This window comes from Mobula hypostoma, chromosome 28 (assembly GCF_963921235.1).
Source record: "Mobula hypostoma chromosome 28, sMobHyp1.1, whole genome shotgun sequence".
NCBI classification, from domain to species: domain Eukaryota; kingdom Metazoa; phylum Chordata; class Chondrichthyes; order Myliobatiformes; family Myliobatidae; genus Mobula; species Mobula hypostoma.
In genome coordinates this window covers 15,223,232-15,243,421 of record NC_086124.1, presented here as the reverse complement: position 1 = coordinate 15,243,421, position 20,190 = coordinate 15,223,232, and the positions used below count along the sequence as shown (strand labels likewise).

The following is a 20,190-nucleotide window of genomic DNA, read 5'->3' as shown; positions in this document are numbered from 1 at the left end:
GGTCTGGAGGGCTATGGGAGTAGGCAGTTTAAATAGTTTTGGCATGGACTAGATGAGCCAAAGGGCCTGCCTCTGTGCTGTACTTTTCTACGACTCTATGAAAGCTGTTTTGCCTTCGTCTGTGGCTGCACAGTGTGATATCTAGAACTGCTGTGGCTTGTTCTTGCGGAAACATGGCTCCAGCACAACATCCATACACCATCAATCTGCAAGCCACGACACTCAGGGACTTGGGCTATATTATTACTTTTGTAATATTATTTTTTTGTAACTATGTTTTTCTGCTATAATTATACGTGCTAAGTGTGTTTTGTGCTACTGTTGGTTCTGCGCTTTGCACCTTGGTCCCAGAGGAACTCTGTTTTGTTTGGTTGTATTCATGTGTATTGTTGAATGATAATTAAACTTCAACTTCTGTATTTTTAATGAAGATAGTAAATTGTTTCAATTCAATCAAATTAATGAACAAAGGACTTTCAACAGGATATGCATTTCTATTCATATCACTATAGGACAGTTGTAAGTCCAATATTAAAGATGCAATATTTAGCAATCCAGGAAAAATAAATTGTTGGAACTAAAATGGGAACGTTTTGGCAGAAAAATAAGACCTATCATTCTACAAAACAGTAAAATATTGCAACTGTTATTTTACAACAAAATTGTGTATTCAAATTTATCTTGCAACCAAATACTGTACAATACATTACATCATTAACAAGGAAGGAGAGAATCGCCAGTTTAACTTCCTTGAGTATTAACTTTTCTATACCAATATCCTCAATCACAAAATTCCGCTTTCAGGGTTTCTATAGTTCTTGCCTATTCCTTCTTTCTGGAATCTTTATGTTTCTTGTGTTTTTTGTGTTTCTTCTTGTGTGACTTTCGAGCCTTTTTTGAATGCCTGTGCATTTTCACATCTGCTCGGTCTTGCTCACTGTTCGTGTCTGATGTCTCTGAAGAACGGGATTTGGCGGAAGCTGCGTTTCCCTTACCCTTCTTCAGTTCCTTTTCTTTCTCCTGCAGGAGATCATACACTTATTTATGATAACACTGGTAAAATAGCAGATATTTCCTTTCACAAATCTGGTTCAAAAATAGCTACACTCTATACTTGTCATTTTTATTGTTATCCTCAATGCTGTCAGTTCTTCCAGTTACAAATATGGTCCATCATTCTTGTCAACATCAATCATCTCAACATAGCCACTAAGTACCTTCATAATGCCAGACAAAAATAAGACCATAAGATATTGGAGCAGAATTAGGCCTGCTCTGCCATTTCATCATGGCTGATCCAATTTTCCTCTCAGCCCCAATCCATCCCTATGTCCCTTCGTGCCCTGACCAACCAAGAAATTATCAACCCCGCCTTAAATATACATAAAGCCTTGGCCTCTACAGCTGTCTGTGGTAAAGAATTCCACATATTCATCACTCTCTGGCTAAAGAAATTTCTCCTCATCTCTGTCCTAAAAGGACACCCCTCTATTCTGAGGCTGTGTCCTCTGGTCTTAGACTCTCCCACCATAGGAAACATCCTCTCCATATCCACTCTATCAAGGACTTTCACCATTCAATAGGTTTTAATGAGGTTACCCCTCATTCTTCTGAATTCTTTGGGCACATGGCCAAGAGGATAAGGTGTTCGTCTAGTGATCTGAAGGTCGCTAGTTCGAGCCTCAGCTGTGGCAGCGTGTTTGTGTCCTTGAGCAAGGCACTTAACCACACATTGCTCTGGTGTCTGTGCGAGGAGTGGCGCCCCACACAGACTTCCAATCTGCGCCTTGTAAGGTATGAAAGTGCCCGACGCAGGCCTCTCATGGTCTGAGTCGATGTTCCCCTCCCTTCTGAATTCTAGTGAATACTGGCACAGAGACATCAAAAGTTCTTCATATGACAAGCCATTCAATCCAGGAATCATTTTCGTGAACCTCCTTTGAACCCTCTCCAGTTTTTGCACATCCTTCCTAAGATTAGGGGCCCAAACCGGCTCACAATATTCCAGTGCTTTATAAAGTCTCAACATTACCTCCTTGCTTTTATATTCTAGTCCTCTTGAAATGAATGCTAACATCACATTTGCCTTCCTCACCACAGACTCAACCTGCAAATTAACCTTTAGGGAATCCTGTACAAGGACTCCCAAATCCCTTCGTTCCTCAGATTTTTATACTCTCTCTCCATTTAGAAAATAGTCAACTCTTTCATTTCTTCTACCAAAGTGCATGACCATACATTTCCTGACACTATATTCTATCTGCCACTTTTTTACCCATTCTGCTAATCTGCCCGTCCTTCTGTAGCCTCCCTATTTCCTCAAATCTACCTGCCCCTCCGCTTATCTTCATATCATCTGAAATATTGCAACATAACCATCAATTCCATCATCCAAATAATTGACATCTAACACAGAAAGAAACAATCCCAACACAGACCCCTGTGGAATACCACTAGCCACTGGCAGCCAACCAGTAAAGGCTCCCTTTATTTCCACTCTTTGCTACTGCCAATCATGTACATGGGCTCATGTATGGCACCTTGTCGAAGGCCTTCTGGAAGTCCAAGTAATCATCATCAACCATTTCCCTCTGTCTATCCTGCTTGTTATTTCTTCAAATAATTCCAACAGATTTGTCAGGCAAGAGTTCCCCTTGAGGAAACCATGCTGACTATGACCTCCAAGTACCCTGGATCCTCATCCTTGATAATTGACCCCAACATCTTCCCAACGACTGAGGTCAGACTAACTGGCCTATAAGTTTCCTTTCTTCTGTCTCTCTCTCTTCCTGAAGATTGCAGTGACATTTGCAATTTTACAGTCTTCTGGAACCATTCCAGAATCTAATGATTCTTGAAAGATCATTACTAATGCCTCCACAATCTCTTCAGCCACCTCTTCCAGAACACCGTTAGATTCGGGTGACTTACCTACCTTCAGACCTTTCGGTTTCCCAAGAAACTTCTTTCTAGTTATGGTAACTTCACACACTTCATGCCCCCTGATACCTGGAACTTCTACCATACTGCTAGTGTCTTCTACAGTGAAGAATGATGCAAAATACTTATTCAGTTCGTCTGCCATTTCATTGTCCCCCATTACTACCTCTCTAGCAGTTGCTTTCCAGCGGAACAACATCCACTCTCACCTCACTTACACTTTTCTGTATCAAAAGAAACTTTTGGTATCCTCTTTAATATTATTGACCTGCTTACTTTCATATTCATATTCACCTTTACCTTCTTAATGACCTTTTTAGTTGCCTTCTGTTGGTTTTTAAAAGCTTCCCAATCCTCTATATCTGCTCTTTTCTTAACCTCTTCTTGCTCTATTCAAAAAATCACGAATTGTGAACAATATTGCAAGTATCATAAACAGGAGAAATTCTGCAGATGCTGGGAATCCAAAGGCATACACTCAAAATATTGGAGGAACTCAGCAGGTCAGGCAGCATCTATGGAAATGAATAAACAGTCGACGTTTCGGGCCAAGACCCTTCTATGAGACTGGAAAAGAAGGGAAAAGATGACATAATAAAAAGGTGTGTCAGGGTCAGGAGGATAACTACAAGGTGATAAATGAAGCCTGGTGAAGCCAAGAAAAATAAGGGGCCAGAGAGAAAGGAATCTGAAAGGAGAGGAGAGTGGACCATAGGAGAAAGGATAGGAGGTGGGGACCCATGGGGAGGTAATAAACAGGTAATGTTAGTTAAGTGGCCAGAGTGGGGAATAGAAGAAGAGGGGATGGGGAGAGATTTTTTTTAATCGAAAGGAGTAATTGATACTCATGCCACCAGAATATAAGGTGTTGTTGTTCCATCCTGAAGGTGGCCTTATCATGGCCACAGGACAACTTGTTGGAATGGGAATTGGAATTAAAATGTTTGGCCACCAGGAAGTTCTGCTTTTGGTGGATGGATCAGAGGTGCTCAACGAAGTGGTCCCCCAACTTACAATGGGTCTCACCAATGTAGAGGAGGTCACATCAGAAGCACCAGACACAATAGGTGACCCCAGCAGATTTGCAGGTGAAGTGTTGCCTCAAACGGAAGGACTGTTTGGGGGCTCTGAATGGAGGTGAGGGAGGAGGTGAATGGGCAGATGCAGCACTTTGGTTGCTTGCAGGGATAAGTGCCAGGATTACTGTAGAGGGACGAATGGACAAGGGAATCACAGGGGGAGCAATCCCTGAAGAAAGCGGAGAGATGGTGGGAGGTAAAGATATGTTTGGTGGTAGGATCCCTTTGGAGATGGCGTAAGTTATGGATAATGATGTGTTGGATGTGGAGGCTCATATGATAGTAGGTAAGGACAAGAGAAACTCTATCACTGTTAAGGCAGTGGGAAGACTGGGTGAGCACAGAAGGTTCGGAAACTGAGGAGATGTGTGGAGGAAGGGAAATCCTGTTCTTTGAAGAAGGAAGACATCTGAGATGTCCTGGGAAGAAAATCTGCATCCTGGGAACAGATGCGGCAGAGACAGAGAAACTGGGAATAGGGAATAGCATTTTTACAGGAGACAGGATGGGATGTAGTATAGCCAAGATAATCATAGGAATTGGTAGGTTTATAATAGACAGTTTGTCTCCAGGGATGGAGGCAAAGAGATTGAGAAAGGGAAGGGAGGCATCAGAAATGGACCAAGTGAATTTAAGGGCAGGGTGGAAGTTGGAGGCAAAGTTAATGAAATTAACGAGCTCAGAGTGGGTGCATCAAGACAGTCAATATAGCAGAAGAACATTCAGATCAGATCAATATTGAAGTGTCTCTTAGTTACTAAAACATCTACTTATAACCTGGAATTACAAGTTGAGCTTCCAACTTTTAAGTAAGTAATTACCTTCTTTTTCTTCTTTGGAGGTTGACATTCAGATTGGCTGGAACAGTTGGCTAATTCCACTTCATCATCAGAAACCAAGCTATATTTAGTGCCTCCTGGCTGCATGAAGCAATCTTTTGCAAAATGCCCTGGAAGGAAAAGGAAGATTACTTACATTCGGTATGAAACTGTGACTCATCCTTATTAATTGCCAATGATACAACCGGAGCACGATCATGCAGCGTGCGGTACTTGTGTGAAAGTAGATTTCCAGCGGCTCCAGTTCCCTCCCACATCCCCAAATCCTGCGGGTTAATTAATCATTGTAAACTGCCCTCTAGTGTTGTCAAATGTTGCCAAAAAGTAGTGAATACACCCTACCCCACAGGAAAAGCCTTGCCCGCCATTGAGCACATCTGCAAGAAAGCAGCATCCATCATCAAGAACACCCACCACCCAGTCCATGCTCACTTCTCACTGCAGCCATTGAGAAGGAAGTACAGGGGTCTTAGGCCCCACAGCATCAGGTTAGGAACAGTTATCACCCTTCAACCATCAGGCTCTTGAACCAAAGGAGATAACTTCACTTCACTTTCCCCATCAATGAAATTTTCCATGGATTCACTTTCAAGGACTCTTCATCTCATGCTCTATATAGTTACTGCTAATATATTATTATTTCATAGATTTGTTGAGGAGGCCCAGAATCCAATGAATCGTTATACATTTTATAGGCATCCGTTAAGTCTCCTGAGACCATGGATTTGCACCTTGGAAGGTTTCCAGGCCAAAGACCTGAGCAAGGTTGTACAGAAGACCAGCAGTTGCCCATGCTGCAAGTCTCCCCTCTCCACGACACCGACGTTGTCCGAGGGAAGGGCACTAGGGTCGATACAGCTTGGCACCGGTGTCATCGCAGAGCAATGTGTGGTTAAGTGCCTTGCTCAAGGACACAACACGCTGCCTCAGCTGAGGTTCGAACTAGCGACCTTCAGATCACTAGACCAATGCCTTAACCACTTGGCCACGTGCCAACACATATGGTAACATACATGTACCTTGATAATAAAATTTATTTTGTATGCATTATTGACTAAAACATTATTGACTACTCAACTAGTCTCATTTTTTTTTGGTCGTATCCTCAGAATGGACTGCCCAGTCCCTTTTTTCCTTTTTTTTTGTATAGTGTAGTGGGGTTTTTTTTTCTTCATTTAAAATTCAAAGCTTTTTCTTTCCTCTTCATGAACTGATAAGAGAATTGCTGTTTTCTTTTTTATTATACATTATATACTAGCTTAACACTACGTATGATTTTGATAATGTCTATTTCAATCTCTGTTTGTATTGTTATTGATATATATATTTGAGATAATTCCGCTCTTGTTTGTATTTATGTTCCTTTTAAATCAATAAAAAGACTAATAAAGAGAGTAAAATTTATTTTGAACTTTGCTTAGACAGGAGTTGATTCCAGCAACGATCAACCTCTCAAAGGACTTCATTACATTAGTTGTGAGTGCCACTGGGCAATCGTCATTGAGACAGCTCACCATCCTTTTCTTGGGCACTGGTATGATTGTCACCCTTCCGAAGCTGGTGGGGAACTCTGACTGCAGCCGCGAGAGACTGAAGATGTCCTTGAACACTCCCGCCAGTTGGGTGGCACAGGTTTTCAGAGCCCTACCAGGTACACCATCAGGGCCTGACATCCTGTGAGTGTTCGCCCTCTTGAAATGCGTTCTGAAGTCAGCCTCCGAGACAGAGACCACAGGGCCACTAGATACTGTCGGGATTACCACAGGTGTAGTTTTATTCTGCCTTTATAAGTGTGCATAAAAAGCGTTGAGCTCAGCTGGTGGTGAAGCATCACAGCCATTCATGATGTTAGGTTTCCCTTTCTAGGAAGCAATGGCCTGCAAGCACTGCCAGAGGGGATGTGCATCCAATTCCATCTTTAACCTCAATCGGAACGGTTTTAAAATAGCTTTCCCCAGGTTGTACCTTGACTTCTTGTACAGCTTTGGATCACTGGTCTTGAATGCCACACACTCAACCACACAGGTCTTGATGAAGTCGGTGACAGCTATGGCGTATTCATTCAGACTCGAAGATGAATCCCTGAATATTGTCCAGTCCGCCAACTCAAAGCAGGCAAACCGATTTCCAAGTGTATCAAAGTGAGATTAACTCCACCTGCATGTTCCACTCGTGTTCAGTCAGTGGACTCAAGCCGCCTTTTGTTGGTCACGGTGATCAGTACAAAGTCAAAATGTGCTTACACTCACAGACGGCTAATTCTCATAGAACTAAAATGTATGCCCGCTAGAAGCATGGTGACACTTGCAGACTGCCACCAACACATCTTCGCACTGTGTTGGTCAATAACACAAGTGACGCATTTCACTATGTTTTGATATATGTATGACAAATAAAGCTAATATTTATCTTTAAGATCTTTAAATTCATTTATCACTCTGGGGTTTTATATTTCAAAGCAATTTGCTTTTGGAAAACTGCCAGGGATGGTGGTAGAGGCATTAATGACTTTTACGAGACTGAGATAGGCACATGGACAAACGAAAGATGAAAGGCTATATGGGAGGGAAGTGGTACATTGATCTTAGAGGAGATTAAAGGGTCAGCACAATACCATGGACAATAGAGCCTATATTCTGCTATTATGTTCTATTGATCCCAAACTGAACTCTGCTAAAACTAACCAGAGTTATAATTTACAGTACCTGAATTCCTGACTTTTTTTTAAAAAGTCTTTTTTTTTCAAACAAACTCTTAATTGCAAATAAGATCAATGATGCAAGTACCTTTACATCCACATTTTTTGCAAACTGTGTTTAGGACTGCTTCAAGTGTTATCTTCTGTGTGGTAAAATCTTTGAACTTGCGTTTTCTCCTCTCGTCCTGGCTGTAAATAGTCACAGAGTGGTGTTAAACTTAGCCACTTTCTGTCTTTCATCTAGAAATATTATGTTGCATTGGTGCTACAATGTAGCATGGTATTTAGTTTCTTTTTGAATAAAACTAATTTCTTGTTCGGATTACAGGAAGCTGCAAAGCATTGTGTGGGAGAAGCACAACAGTAACTGGTAAAATACTCAAAAAATATCCCCATCTCAACTCTGTGGTAAAATTGTTCTAATTCTCAAAGCATACTTAATAAACCAACAGAAACTCATACTCAAGAGCCACGTTATTTGGATCGAGGTCCTTCCCAGTTCCTTGATTGACAGACTTCATTGACAGAGAAAGCTTGACTTTGCCGTCCTTCTCCTAAAAATACAAGTTTTACATTCATACAGCAATAGAAATTTGACCTTGGTCACTTGCAGCAAATGTGTAATTTAGTGACAGATTGACTGCAGTGGTGTGCATTTAAGTGAAGGCAATCAATAACAACTTTCCATCCTAAGGTTGATTAAAAAATGTTCACTGTAACATTATGTGAATACTTTGTAGACTTGAATCTCAGAATTCATGTTCGCATAAATCTTAAAGGTGATGGTATACTTTATCAACCATCATAGATGATGCTATGAATCTCAGAGCAAGAAAGTACATGTACACCCACCTACATCAATCCCACCTTCCAGCACTTGGCCCATGGCCTATTTTGCTTTGGCGATTCAGTGCTTATCTGAATAATTCTTAAATGCAGTCAGCGACCCTACCTGCACCACCCTCTCAGACTGTGCATTCCAAATACCTCTTTGGGTGGAAGAAGATTCTTCTCAGGTTCCCTTTAAATCTCTGACCCGTACCCTACTTTTTCTAGAATGATACCTGGGTTTCATCACCTAAGTTACAGAGAAAGATTGAACAAGTTGGGTCTTTATTCTTTGAAACGTAGAAGGTTGAGGGGGGACTTGATAGAGGTATTTAAAATTATGAGGGAGATTGATAAAGTTGACGTGGATAGGCTTTTTCCATTGAGAGTGGGGGAGATTCAAACAACAGGACATGAGTTGAGAGTTAAAGGGCAAAAGTTTAGGGGTAACATGAGGGGGAACTTCTTTACTCAGAGAGTGGTAGCTGTGTGGAACGAGCTTCCAGCAGAAGTGGTTGAGGCAGGTTCGATGTTGTCGTTTAAAGTTAAATTGGACAGCTATATGGACAGGAAAAGAATGGAGGGTTATGGGCTGAGTGCAGGTCGGTGGGACTAGGTGAGAGTAAGAGCTTGGCATGGACTAGAAGTGCCGAGATGGCCTGTTTCCGTGCTGTAATAGTTATATGGTTATATATATCCTTAGCCTGCCCACTAGCTTTATGCACCTCAGATATGGGGAAATGTTTCTTGCAGTTTCTCCCTAATAATTCAGTACCTCAAACATGTTCAACATGGACTGGATGGGCCAAAGGGCCCGTTTCTGTGATATAGTTTCCTATAACTCTCTGTCCGCTCTTAACTTCCTCCATGGTAAACAGACCTGGCCTCTCCCATCTTTTCTCATAAGTAAACTGCTCCATCTCAGGAAACATCCTGGTGAATCTCCTCTGTATGCTCTTCAGTGCAGTCCTGGTTGCCTCATTACAGGAAAGGTGTAGAAGCCTTAGAGAGGATGCAAAGGAGGTTTACTAGGATGTTGCATGGATTACAGAGTATGTTTCATTAGGATGAGCAAGTTAGGGCTTTACTCTTTGGAGCAAAGGAGGATGAGAGGTGACTATATAGGGGTGTATAAGATGCCAGAAGGCATAGATAGAGTGGACAGCTGGGGCAGAAATGCCAGATACACTGTAGCATAATTTTAAGGCGACACACACAAAATGTTGGAGGAACTCAGCAGACGAGTCAACATTTCAGGCCGCCACCCTTCTTCAGGACTCAGTCCAAAGATGCTGCCTGACCTGCTGAGTTCCACCAGCGTTTCATGTGTGGTGCTTTGGAATTCCAGCATCTGCAGAATTTCTTGTGTTTGAAATTTAAGGTGACTGGTTGGAAGTATAGGGGTGGATGTCAGATAGTTTTTTTTTTATTTTACAAAGAGTGTGGCTAGCAGGGGTGGTGGGAGAGGCAGATACATTAGGGACATCTAAGAGACCATTAGATAAGCAAAATGGATAAAAGAGAAAGGAGTTCTATGTGGGATGGAAGGATTTGATTGATCTTAGAGTATGTCAGGTTATGGATGTGGATGTGGTGAGGACCTATTAGTACCTAGGGATGCATCTAGATGACAGACTTGAGTGGAGCACCAACACAAGAGGCTGTGTACAAGAAGGGCCAGAGTTGCCTCTACTCCCTGAGGAGACTGAGGTCCTTTGGAATATGCAGGCTTCTCTTTCACATGTTCTTCCAGTCTGTTGTCGCCAGAACAATTTTCTGTGCGGTGGTGTGCTGGGGCAATGGCATCAACACAGGCGATGTCAACAGGCTCAATAAACTAATTACAAAGGCTGGCTCTGTTGTAGGAGTCAAACTGGACACACTGGAGACTGTGGTAAAACAAAGGACCCTATGGAAAATCCTGGCAATTCTGGACAATGTTTCTCACCCTCTGCATGCCACCTTGGCTGAACAGAGGAGCACCTTCAGCAACAGCCTAAGACAACTGCACTGCTCCAAAGAGCGCTGTACGAGGCCATTCTTACCCTTGGCCATTAGGCTCTATAATGAGTCAACCTATAGTTGGGAAAGTTAATACCCCTCCTGTTAGCCTGTTTGAGGTAACTTATTTTCTAATCTTTATTACTTTTCTTCCAATATTTGTATATCGGTGCCCTTGTAATGCTACTGTGACACTGTAATTTCCTTTGAGATCAATAATCTATCTATCTGTTGGTCTATTTTGTAATTGAAGGTGATTGACTTCAACGTTGACTTTGCTCTGCTTTCCACAGATGCTGCATGATTTGCTGAGAGTTTACAATATTTTTATTTTGGTGACTATAATACTGCTGATGCTGAAAATCTGAAATAAATATGAAAAATAAAATGCTCAGCTGTAATTGAAGGTTATTAACTTGAATGTTAACTTTGCATTTCTCTCCATAGATGCTGCATAATTTGCTGAGTGAGAGATCACAATATTTTATTTTGGTAACTAACTGTCTTGTACAAGGCACATAGGGAAAATGTACCCCTCATAATGAAGGCTCATTGACCCGCAGATTTTAACTCATAATTCTCTGCCCGCATATGCTGCCCAGGTAGAATGTCCTGCACAGGTTATCAGGATAAAGGAGTTGGGGGTGGAGTGGGAAAGATAAAGCAAGACGTTCCTGTACCTCCTTCCCAATTACTTTAACCCAGACTTTTTCTCCAACATCAACAATCTCCGATGGGTTATCCACCCGACTCGCTGACATTTGCGACTTGTGGACAAGACCTGTGAAAACGAAGCAAGCTTTCAGGGCATTGTAACACACACAAATTGCCGGAGGAACTCAGCAGGCCAGGAAAGGGATAACGAGTCGACGTTTTGGATCAAGACCCTTCATCAGGACTGGAAAGGAAAAGGGAAAAAAGACAGAATAAGAAGGCAAAAGGCAGGAGGCAGAGGAAGAAGCACAAGCTGAAAAGTAAAGCCAAGTGAGGGGAAAGGTCGGTGGGTGGGGGAGGGGGGATGTAATGGATGTTATGGGCGGAAAAGGTAAATGGCTGAAGGTGAAGGGATCTGATAGGAGGAGAGTGGACCAGAGGATAAAAGGAAGGAGGAGGGACATCAGAGGGAGGTGGTAGGCAGGTGCGGAGAAAAGAAGGGGCATGAGGGGAGCCAGATGGGGAATGGAAAAAGAGGGAAGGGGTGAGAGGGGAGAGAGAAATTACCAGAAGTTATAGAAATCGATGTTCATGCTGTATTATAATGCAGAGACCCATCACATGCCCTGTTTTGACCCACACTTCTAAAGGAGGATCTCGTCCCGAAACATCGACTTTTATTCATTTCCATCGATGCTGCATGACCTGCTGAGCTCCTCCAGCATTTTGTGTGTGGTTTCCTTTTCTATTTGAGTTACATTTTTGAGTTCGCCATCTTAAATTTAAAAAATATTTAACTGATAGTATATTACATTAGTAGGATTACTTAATTTGACAATTGTCACAACACAGGATTATATTCATTCAGTGAGAGGAAATGGTTGTTTGTCATAACAAGTATGCGGTTTGTTAAGGATGTGGTTCCAAGGTACATAGAGACACATGATAGTCACGGGGATTTCAATATGCAGGTAGATTGGGAAAATCAGGTTGGTGCAGGTTTCCAAGAGGGGGAGTTTCCAGAATGCCTACGAGATGGCGTTTTACAGCAGCTCATGTTGAGCCCACTAGGGGATCAGCTATTCTGGATTGGGTGTTGTGCAATGAATCAGAATTGATTAGAGAACTTAAGGTAAAAGAACCCTCAGGGGAAAGTGGTCATAATATGATCGAATTCGCCCTGAAATTTGAGAAGGAGAAGCTGAAGTCAGATGTTTCAGTATTACAATGGAGTAAAAGGAATAACAGAGGCATGAGAGAGGAGTTGGCCAGAATTGTTTGGAAAAGAACATTACCAGGGATGACGGCAAAGCAGCAATGGCTGGAATTTCTGGATGCAATTACAAAGGCACAGGATATACACATTCCGAAGAGGAAGAAGTATTGCAAAGGCAAGATGGCACAAACATGGCAAACAAGAGATATCAAAGCCAACATTAAAGCCAAAGAAAGGGCACATAATAGAGCAAAAATTAGTGGGAAGTTAGAGGATTGGGAAGCATTCAAACACCTACAGAAGGCAACTAAAAAGTCATTAAGGTAAAGATGGAATACAAAAGTAAGCCAGCCAATAACTTAAGAGGATACCAACAGTTTTTCAGATACATAAAGTGCGAAGAAGAAGCAAGAATGGATATTGGACAGCTGGAAAACAATGCTGGGGAGGTAGTAATGGGGGACAAACAAATAGTGGACAAACTGACTAAGTATTTTGCATCAGTCTTCACTGTGGAAGACACTAGCAGTATGGTGGAAGTTTCAGGTGTCGGGGGTCATGAAGTGTATGAAGTTACCATAACGAGAGAGAAGGTTCTTGGGAAGCTGAAAGGTCTGAAGGTAGTTAAGTCACCTGGACCTGATGGTGTACACCCCAGGTTTCTAAAAGAGGCAGCTGAAGAGATCGTGGAGACATTAGTAACAATCATTCAAGAATCACGAGATTCTGAATGGTTACGGAAGAATGAAAGATTGCAAATGTCACTCTGCTCTTCAAGAAGGGAGATAGGCAGAAGAAAAAAAATTGTAGGCCAGTTAGTCTGACCTCAGTGGTTGGGATGATGTTGGAGTTGATAGTTAAGGATGTGGTCTTGGGGTACTTGGAGGCACATGATAAAACAGGCCGTAGTCAGCATGGTTGGTTTCCTCAAGGGAAAATCTTTCCTGACAAATCTGTTGGAATTCTTTGAAGAAATAACTAGCAGGATAGACAAAGTAGAATCAGTTGATGTTGTGTACTTGGATTTTCAGAAGGCCTTTGACAAGGTGCCACACATGAAACTGCTTAACAAGGTGCGAGCCCATGGTACTACAGGAAAAATTCTAGCACGGATACATCAGTGGCTGATTGGCAGGAGACAAAGAGTGGAAATAAAGGGAGCTTTTTCTGATTGGCTGCCAGAGACTAGTGGTGTTCCACAGGGGTCTGTGTTGGGACCGATTACTTTTACATTATACGTCAATGATCTGGATGATGGAATTAATGACTTTGTTGCAAAGTTTGCATATGATATGAAGATAGGTAGCGGGGCAGGTAGTTTTGAGGAAGTAGAGAGGCTACAAGAAGAGTTAGGCAAATTAGGACAATGGGCAAAGAACTGGTGGATGGAATACGATGTCGGAAACTGTATGGTCATGCACTTTGGTAGAAGAAATGAAAGGGTTGACTATTTTCTAAATGGAGAGAAAGTTCAAAACTCTGAGGTGAAAAGGGATTTGAGAACCATTGTGCAGTAATCTCTAAAGATTAATTTGCAGGTTGAGCCTGTGGTGAGGAAGGCAAATGCAATGTTAGCATTCATTTCAAGAGGACTATAATACAAAAACAAGGATGTAATGTTGAGACTTTATAGAGCACTGGTGAGGCCTCATTTGGAGTACTGAAAGGAATTTTGGCCACTTATCTTAGAAACGATATACTGAAACTGGAAAGGGTTCAAAGCAGGTTCACGAAAATGATTACAGGATTAAACGACTTGTAATATGAAAATCGTTTGATGGCTCTGGGTCTGTATTCACTGGAATTTAGAAGAATGAAAAGTGACCTAATTGAAACCTATCCAATGATGAAAGGCCTAGATAGATTGGATGGGGAGAGGATGTTTCCTATTGTGGGAGGATCTATGACTGAATAGAGGGGTGTCATTTTAGAATGGAAATGAGGAGGAATTTCATTAGCCAGAAAGTGCTGAATCTGTGGAATTTATTGCCACAGGCTATGGAGGCCAAGTCATGTATATTTAAAGCACAGGTTGATAGATTCTTAATTTGGTCAGGGCATGAAGGAATACGGGGGGGGGGGCAGAAGATTGGGGCAGAGAGGAAAATAGAATCAGCTATGATGAAATGGTAGAGCAGACTCGATGGGCCAAATGGCCTCATTCTGCTCCTATATCTTATGGTTTAATGATACACAAAACAGTAACAGGATGATATACCTTGCCGTTTGCAACCAGGAATTTTAATAAATGCTCCATATTCTGTTACAGATGCAACCTAAAAAGAAAAAAAATTAATTTTATTTTATGTTATTTTATTCTGTACTTTATTATTAGTTAATATTATTATTAATTATTATTGCTAAGTGTGTTTTTAAATGTCGCTGTTGTAACAAAATAATTTCCCACGGGATCAATAAAGTACTTGTTATTATTATTATGATATAGTGATTAACAATTGAAGGAAATCTGTGTGCATTTAAAGCAATAACAGACATACCTCACCCTGGGAGACTGAGTAGATCTCAGGCATGTCATCCATCTTTTTGCAGTAGGAAGAAAGTGGAAGTTCTTGCAGGATTCAGCTATGAAATACACATTTGCCAGGAATACTTTGTTTTTTGCATTTTTTCCCCAAGAGGCTCTATTTGCAGAAAATCAAATGCAACTAATAAAAAAATTGTGTTCTGAATATGACAGAATGCTGCAAAGTTACACCAACCCATTTATGAGGAGATAAGTTTTCACACATTCTCAATGGAAATCAAATACTCCCTAAACTAATACTTAAAATTTGTGTCCCAGGGCACTTGTTTCAACTTCAAACTCAATTATGAAGTATTCTTCATAAATTAGTCAGACATTTTTGAATGTAAGTAAAATCTGTGGGATTCAAAATTTTAAGTGCATTCTGAGCTGCACATCAGAGTGAAAATTTAATTTAGACTTTCATTATTGGCACAGAATCACTGGAGGTTTTGCAAGAGCCACAGCAATTAAATATTTGCAGAACGATTAAAACTACAATCTGAATGTATCACAATTACTTTTGTTTTCATAGAAAACATAAACGTGGTGCAGTAGGATATTCAGCCCATTAAATCTATCCCATATCTCAGAGCAATCACATTTTCCCATCCATTCATTTCCTTGTGACCTATTCTATCTCATCTGCCCAGAGCTCGCAGAACTCCACCTAGGTCACATGTACAGTCGGCCCTCCTTATCCGCGAGTTCCGCAAGCGCGAATTCAACCAACCGCGAATCGAGAAAACTCGGAAGTGCTCTTCCAGCACTTGTTGTTCGAACATGTACAGACTTTTTTTCTGGTCATTATTCCCCAAACAATGCAGTATAACAACTATTTTACATAGCATTTACGTTGTATTAGGTATTATAAGTAATCTAGAAATGACTTAAAGTATACGGGAGGATGTGCGTAGGTTATCGTGGATCGGGATCGAAAAAAAACAGAAGTTCTCTTAATAAGTAAGTTGGAACAGGTACATTCGGTATTATTTGGCATCAGTTAGTCAAATGTTTGTCTTAATATATAGTATTTATTTTACCTTTCTATGCATATAAAACACTTAAGAAACATATGTTTCAGCGCTGGGCTCGGGAACGGAAATTCCTGAGTTCGATCCAGTGACAGACCGCTCCCGAGCGCTCTCCATCCCTGCCGGGCTGATGTGGAGGATCAAAAACCCAAAACCCAATAATTAAACCACTGCGTTGCTTAGTAATAATTGTAGCTTTAATCGGGGCAGGGCTTTACTCACTTCATCCTTTAAAATTGTTCCGATCGTTGACTGACTGTAGCCTAACGCTTTTCCAATGACTGATGGCGTTTCGCCTCTTTCCAATTCGCTTTATTATTTCCACTTTATTTTAAATCACGATCGTGATTATTTTCGTGAACGGAAACACTGCGGATTCAGAGCTCTGCCGCCGGTCCTAATGTCCACCACACTGAGACCGGTTAAATAAGGGCCAGGGTTCTGCTGGGTCCTAGGGTCCTAAGGTCCACCGCATTTAGACAGGTTGACTAAGGGACTTGAGCATCCACATTTTTTGGTATCTGCGAGGGGTCCCAGAACCAATCCCTCGTGGATAAGGAGGGCTGACTGTAATTCACCTAAGGATGGTGTTTGGTAATTAACAGTAACCACTTAGTTCCTAGTCAATGACTCATAGAACAGTACAGCACTGGAACAGGCCCTTCAGCCCACAAAGTTGTGTCAAACTTAAATTAGTAATTACATGGCAAACTAAACTAACCCCTTCTGCCTACACAATGTCCACATATTTCCATCTCCCTCATATTCAGAATCACAATCAGGTTTGATATGACTGGCTTATGTTATGAAATTTGTCGTCTTTGTGGCAGCAGTTCAATACAATAGAGAAAAAAACATGAATTATAGTAAATAGAGAGAGAGATTAAACAGTTAAATAAGTAGTGCAAAAATTTTTTAAAAACGTAAAAAGTAATGAGGTAGTGTTCATTGGTTCAATGTCCAGTCAGGAATCAGATGGCAGAGGGGAAGAAGCTGTTCCTGAATGGTTGAGTGTGTGCCTGCTCCCCAATGTAGCAATGAGAACAAGGTATGTCCTAGGTGATGAGGGTCCTCAATGATGGACACTGCCTTTTTGAGGCATCATTCCTTGAAGATGTTCCGGATACTACGGAGGCCAATGCCCATGATGGAACTAAGTTCACAACTGTCTGCAGCTTTCGATCCTGGGGCTCCCCCGCCACCCCCCATCCCCGTCGCCACATTCCAGATGGTGATGCAGCCAGTGGGAAAGCTCTCTGCGGTACATTGTAGAAATTTTTGAGTGTCTTTTGTGACATACTGAATCTCCCCAAACTGGTCCTGAAATATAGCCGCTTTGTAGCTGCATCGATATGTTGGGCCCTGGATGGGTCCTCAGAGATACTGACACCCAGGAACTTGAAATTGCTCACTCTCTCCACTTCTGATCCTTTTCATGTGCCCATCCAAACATCTCTTTAAAGGCTCTAATATATATTCTATCACCTCCCCATGTAGCACATTCTGGGCACCCACCTCTCTCTGTGTAAAAGAAAACTTGACCCCACATCTCGTTTCAACTTAACCCCTCTCACCTTAAATGCAGGCCCTCTGAATTGCTGTTATTCTTAATAAATCAATTGGGTTAGCCATTTTACATCTTTCAAATATCAATATTTTGAAGAATAAAAGGACTGCATATGATGGAGGTAGAAAGAGAAAATAGTGGAACTATTTGACTAGTTACCTCCAAGAGGACCACAACTTTGTCGTTGGGTTTGGAAGCTTGTGTGCCTCAGTGACCCGGAGAGCTATATTGGCTGGAGTCAGGGATTTATGCTTTGGCTCTTGGTATGGTCACCCATGCCCAACAGGTCAAAGGGTAGAGGTGGTCCGTCGGTCCTCCAGGTTTAGCTCAGGGCTAACAACCCTGACTGTTAAAACAAAATCGTTATGGAAACAACGAAGAATCCTTCTACATCTGAGTGCGACAGTATTCCTGAATCTCCACCCGGGACTTACATGATCAACTGCAGTGAAAACCGAGAGGAAGCTACTGACACGATGAAGGAAGCCATGAACGCCGCCAGAGATGGAGGACCTTCATTGCTGCCCTAAACGCCAGCGGGTAATAGGGAAGTAAAAGAAAACTCAACAGATTAGAGCGAGTTTTGTGAAATAAGAAACAAAGATAATGTTCCCAGTCAATGGTCTTCTATCAGTGGAGGACAGTAATGTGACAATAAGTGCAGATTTTAGAACTACTGACCCAGACTTTCGCATTACCTTCCCTACTCTTCATTCTTCTACATCTCTTCAGAGTACAGGCAGCTATGAGACAAGGGCTACAAGTTTAAGTGAGTCATTCAGCTGAGAGTCCTGCACTTTGGAACATACGAGGACTTCACAATACGGTCTTGTCCAAAAAAAAAGGCCTCCAACAGTGCAGAACTCCCCCAGTACTCAAAGGTTCATTATAATATCAGAGAATGTATACAGCATGCAACCTGAAATTCTTACTCTTCACAGACATCCACAAAACAAGCAACACCATAGAATGCAAACACGAGGAAATCTGCAGATGCTGGAAATTCAAGCAACACACATCAAAGTTGCGGGTGAACACAGCAGGCCAGGCAGCATCTCTAGGAAGAGGTACAGTCGACGTTTCGGGCCGAGACCCTTCGTCAGGACGAACTGAAAGAAGAGATAGTAAGAGATTTGAAAGTGGGAGAGGGAGGGGGAGATCCGAAATGATAGGAGAAGACAGGAGGGGGAGGGATGGAGCCAAGAGCTGGACAGGTGATTGGCGAAAGGGATATGAGAGGATCATGGGACAGGAGGCCTAGGGAGAAAGAAAAGGGGAGGGGGGAAGCCCAGAAGATGGGCAAGGGGTATAGTGAGAGGGACAGAGGAAGAAAAAGGAGAGAAAGAAAAAGAATGTGTGTATATAAATAAATAACTGATGGGGCACGAGGGGAGGTGGGGCATTAGCAGAACACCATAGAATGAATGACAGAAACATCAAAGCCCCGATGACACCCAGCCCTTCTCGCAAAACCTAAAACATTTCAGGATTTAAATTTGAAACCTTCTGACTCAGAGATGAGAGTACTGGCTGTTAAGCCACAACTCATGATACTCTTTACATTTAAGCTCATACTTCTTAGTTGTCATGTTCTCATTTTTCATGTTGATTTTTCTATATTTTTACGATACAGTTATATCACCACTTGTTATTTTGATAACCCAGTAATATTGTATTTGTCACATATCGTAAGTGTTGGGAATCTTCCTCAGGAGGCCATCTCACTGCCTAACAATGCTGGACAAGTTATTCTGCTATTTAATCCCCCTCCCCAACAGCAAAATGTGTACACTTTATTTATAGAATTTGCTATTGGACCAAGAATAAATATAAATTTGGGGTACAGGAGTGAAATAGAGCTGCTGGTTGAGCTCTATTTCAACAACAAGTTCACGCTCAACATCAGCAAGACCAAGGAATTTCTCACGGGCTTCAGGACGGGGAATTTGAGAGAACACGTAACAGTCTTCATCGAAGGGTCAGTGGTGGGAAGAGTGAGCTGTTTAACGTTCCTGAGCGCTAACATCTCGGAGGGTCCCCCACCCCGCAATCACGAAGAACGCATGCCAGCAGCTCTACTTCATTAGGTGTTTGTGGAGTTTTGATAAGTCACCAAAGACTCTTGTGAAATTTCACAGGTGGACAGTGGAGAACATTCTGACTGGTGGCATCACACAGCTTGTTATACAAACAGCAGGCTGAGGAGGGTTGACTTGGCCAGTTCCACCGCAGGCACATTCCTCACACCATCCAGGGCACCTTCAGAAAGTGCCGCGACAAGAAGGCGGCATCCTTCATTAAAGACCCTCACCGTGCACTCCTCTTTTTGGAAGAGAGAAGGTAAAGGAGTCTGAAGACCCACACCCAATGTTTTAGGAATAGTTTCTTCCCCTCTGCCCTCAGATATCTGCACGGAGCATGAATCCATGAACACTACCCCATTATTTGTTTCTGTACTAGTTTATTTAGATGTCTAATTTATAATATTTTTATGTCTTGCACTGTACTGCTGCTGCATAACAAATTTCCTAACAAATGTCAGCTCTGAACCCGGAAGCAAGTTGGAAGCACAGCCTAAAGTACAACGATCACCCTTTACTGATAATAGCGTTAAAATATAAAATTGAACTTAAAATAACACAGACAATTAATTAACAATGAACAAAGTCACCATTCATCCAGTCACCACCATCTTGCTGCAACCTCTGCCATCAGAACCAATAGTAAAGATCCTTACTCAATCCTGACACATCGGATAGAAGATTGGCAGCGGGATTAGACCAATCATAGCACAGGTCCTACTGGAAACC

The 20,190-nt window shown here is 41.9% G+C and overlaps 1 protein-coding gene across 4 annotated transcripts; it reads right to left on the bottom strand.

The window, feature by feature from the left end:
- Window positions 1-390: 390 nt before the first annotated feature.
- zcchc17 (zinc finger, CCHC domain containing 17) lies at window positions 391-20,109 on the bottom strand. Of its 4 annotated transcripts, none has more exons than XM_063035459.1 (9): window positions 20,052-20,067; window positions 17,815-17,906; window positions 14,754-14,897; window positions 14,474-14,531; window positions 11,066-11,166; window positions 8,019-8,110; window positions 7,645-7,745; window positions 4,841-4,968; window positions 391-1,020 (listed from the first exon to the last, which is right to left on the bottom strand). In XM_063035459.1, the coding sequence occupies exons 3-9, from the start codon at window positions 14,793-14,795 to the stop codon at window positions 823-825; spliced, it is 720 nt and encodes a 239-aa protein (XP_062891529.1). In that variant the 5' UTR covers window positions 14,796-14,897; window positions 17,815-17,906; window positions 20,052-20,067; the 3' UTR covers window positions 391-822. The 4 variants fall into 4 exon arrangements, with proteins under 4 accessions (XP_062891529.1, XP_062891531.1, XP_062891530.1 ...); XM_063035461.1 differs by lacking the exon at window positions 20,052-20,067 and adding an exon at window positions 17,540-17,726 and having other exon boundaries at window positions 17,815-17,859; XM_063035460.1 differs by lacking the exon at window positions 17,815-17,906 and having other exon boundaries at window positions 20,052-20,109.
- Window positions 20,110-20,190: the final 81 nt, after the last annotated feature.